At 36.1% G+C, this 2,876-nt stretch overlaps 1 protein-coding gene across 1 annotated transcript; it reads right to left on the reverse strand.

The window, feature by feature from the left end:
* Window positions 1-230: 230 nt before the first annotated feature.
* LOC101310917 (aquaporin PIP2-1-like) lies at window positions 231-1,687 on the reverse strand. The gene is made up of 4 exons (XM_004304379.1): window positions 1,282-1,687; window positions 884-1,179; window positions 649-789; window positions 231-513 (listed from the first exon to the last, which is right to left on the reverse strand). The coding sequence occupies exons 1-4, from the start codon at window positions 1,586-1,588 to the stop codon at window positions 394-396; spliced, it is 864 nt and encodes a 287-aa protein (XP_004304427.1). The 5' UTR covers window positions 1,589-1,687; the 3' UTR covers window positions 231-393.
* Window positions 1,688-2,876: the final 1,189 nt, after the last annotated feature.

A 2,876-nucleotide genomic window follows, 5' to 3' on the forward strand; every position in this document is an offset into this window, starting at 1 on the left:
CCTATTCTTATTTCAGAAAAGCATACTGTAAATTCACCAAAGACAAGTTCTTGTGCAAGAACTTGTACCTATCTTCAAGATAGACGTCTGAAACTGCAGCATAAATGGGGGCGAATTTCTGTCTTAGGTCACTGCATTGCAGGCCTCTATCTAATCAAATTAGTGAATTTCAATTGTGTCTTATTGTTGTTTGTATGTTCAATTTGATTATTGTGATATATATATTGTTTGGGATCGAAGATATTAGATTGGCTTTAACAAATGCAACATTAGGCAAATATAAAACGAGTGCCTTCGTACACAGAGACATCCTCGACAAGTACATAATAATATACAAATTACATTTCCAAATTCCGAAGTCTCCCACCACCATCTGGACATTTTAGGCTGGAACTATATGTTGGAAGAGCTCCTGAAAGAACCCAAAGCCTTGACTGCTCCTGCTCTCAGTATGTATTGGTGATACAAGGCAGCAATGGCAGCACCGATGAAGGGTCCAACCCAGAAGATCCACTGAAACAATCATGACAAAAAAAATTATTTCAAATCGATCAGCGTGACACTTTAGTCATGCAAAGTTGCAAACTAATACAATTACTTCGCAGGTGAAATTAAGAGACTAGGGGTAAGGCCAAATAAGGTGCATACATGATCATCCCAAGCCTTCTCATTGTTGTATATAACCGCCGCTCCGAAACTTCGAGCTGGGTTGATCCCGGTGCCGGTGATTGGGATTGTGGCAAGGTGAACCATGAAGACAGCAAACCCGATTGGTAGTGGTGCCAATACCTGTCATTAATCAGACACAACACAGATAAAAATTAACTTAATTTCTTCTTCAAGCTACTAATTATAGACAAATTGAAATACTTATGGTACTTACTGGGACATGAGAGTCCCTTGCATTCCTCTTGGGATCAGTGGCAGAGAAGACGGTGTAGACAAGAACAAAGGTGCCAATAATCTCAGCAGCCAAACCAGTGCCCTTGCTGTACCCATCAGCTAGTCCATTAGCTCCACCACCATAGTTTGTGTACAAAGCACTCTGGAACGATTTGACTAGCCCGCACCCACATATTGCTCCCAAGGATTGAGCCACAATATACAATACAGCTCTGGGTAGTGAAACCTTCCTAGCCAAAAACAACCCAAATGTGACAGCAGGGTTTATGTGCCCTCCTACATACAAAAATTAGTTAAACACTGTCAGCAGGGTTTGGTACTTTGAAACTAAAGCTAGGGTACGTTTTGAGGATGAAAAGAGATATAAAGATAACCCACCAGAGATTCCAGCAGTGCAGTAGACAAGGACAAAGATCATGCCCCCAAAGGCCCATGCAATGCCAAGAATGCCAACACCACCACATTGGTCTCCACCTTTGAGAGTGTCGCTCTGGCTCTTGTATCCAATCACAGTAAGCACAGTAATGTACAAGAACAAAAGGGTGGCGATGAACTCGGCAATGATGGCTCTGTAGAAAGACCATTTGCCGAACTCCTCTGCATCGATCAATGGTGTCGGCGGTGGGTCGTTGTAGTCCTTGGCAGAAAACCCTCCTTGCGGGCCAACTTCAATGTCCTTACCCATGGCTTCTAGGAGTGCTAGCTTAGCTAAGGTAGAACTAGAGAGAGGAAGAGAACTGAGGAGAGTGTAGTGTTGGCTTTGAAAGAGATATTGTTGGTGTTTGTGATGAGAAAGAGAAGGGATGAGTTGGGGGTTTATATGGACCTTTTTGAAGTTGAGTGAAAGTGGAGCATGATTATTAAACTAGTGCATGCCTAGCCGTCCAAGCGTTCATGGTCACAAGTTCATTTGCTTTCTCTTTCTATGACCAACCTTGTCTAGTGAATAATGATCGGATAATTCCGGATTTCCGGTCAGCTTTATAACTAATCAAACCATAATTTACTCAAGGATTCATTGAACTACTGATTATGACTACATTATATGTCTAATACTCAAGTCAAAGTCAATCAAAGTTACTTGTTGTAATAAGTTTCATGTTACTCAACATAATTTGTGTTTACAAGTATTAAGGCTTAATTTGGTATTATGGTTTAAAAATTTAATTTTTTTAAAAACTCAGTTTTAAATAAGTAATATTTAACCTATTTTCTAAATTTTAAATACACACCCTTAATCTCTTAATATATACCCCTTACTTAATACATTATCTATCTAGTTTTTCATTTCAATATTATACTAAATACACATCCCAAACTGCCTAAAATACCCTCAATATTTAAAACTAATAATAATATGTTATTTAATATAATTATTATATATTTACTATTTCACAACCCTCTTTACGTATTTTCTTTTATTTTCTGTTAGATTTTTTTGATCGGGTTAGAAATTCTTTCTTGATATTTTTCAATTTATAATCAAAAGAGTAATATTATATTCGAATTCCAAATCACTAATATGACATCAATCGGCAAGAATTTGAAGAAAAAAATATTGAACATACATAATTTTTTCAAAATTAAGACATTAGGAAAAGTACAATAACATAAAAACTAGTTTTTAGTCTACAAGATAAAACTAAAGTTGATAAAAAAAAAACCAAATGAATCGGTAAATAGTACATGTGATTACGACAGTAGTCGAAATTTAAGTGATGAATTTTGAAGAAAAGGTTTTATTTCTTTTCTTTTGATACGCAGTAATAATGGAGAAGAGTTAGGTTTTAGGGAAGAGGTAAGTTTTTTTTTTTTTTTCCTTTTTTTCCCTCAAGAATTGATGGATGTTTTTGTAATTAAACATACCTATAAAATCTGATAGTTTTAGGGGTGTGTATTAAGAAATTAGAGGTGTGTATTTAAAATTTCTCTTTCTAAAATCGTGGTTATTTAAACTAAAAAATTCTAGATAA

Source organism: Fragaria vesca, linkage group LG6 (genome assembly GCF_000184155.1).
Source record: "Fragaria vesca subsp. vesca linkage group LG6, FraVesHawaii_1.0, whole genome shotgun sequence".
NCBI classification, from domain to species: domain Eukaryota; kingdom Viridiplantae; phylum Streptophyta; class Magnoliopsida; order Rosales; family Rosaceae; genus Fragaria; species Fragaria vesca.

Excerpts from the sequence above, each read along its gene's own strand:
- LOC101310917 (XM_004304379.1), bottom strand. The coding sequence starts at position 1,588 with ATGGGTAAGGACATTGAAGTTGGCCCGCAAGGAGGGTTTTCTGCCAAG. Across the intron at positions 1,180-1,281 it reads CTGCACTGCTGGAATCTCTG|GAGGGCACATAAACCCTGCT; the intron begins GTGGGTTATCTT and ends TTTTGTATGTAG. Across the intron at positions 790-883 it reads CAAGGGACTCTCATGTCCCA|GTATTGGCACCACTACCAAT; the intron begins GTAAGTACCATA and ends GATTAATGACAG.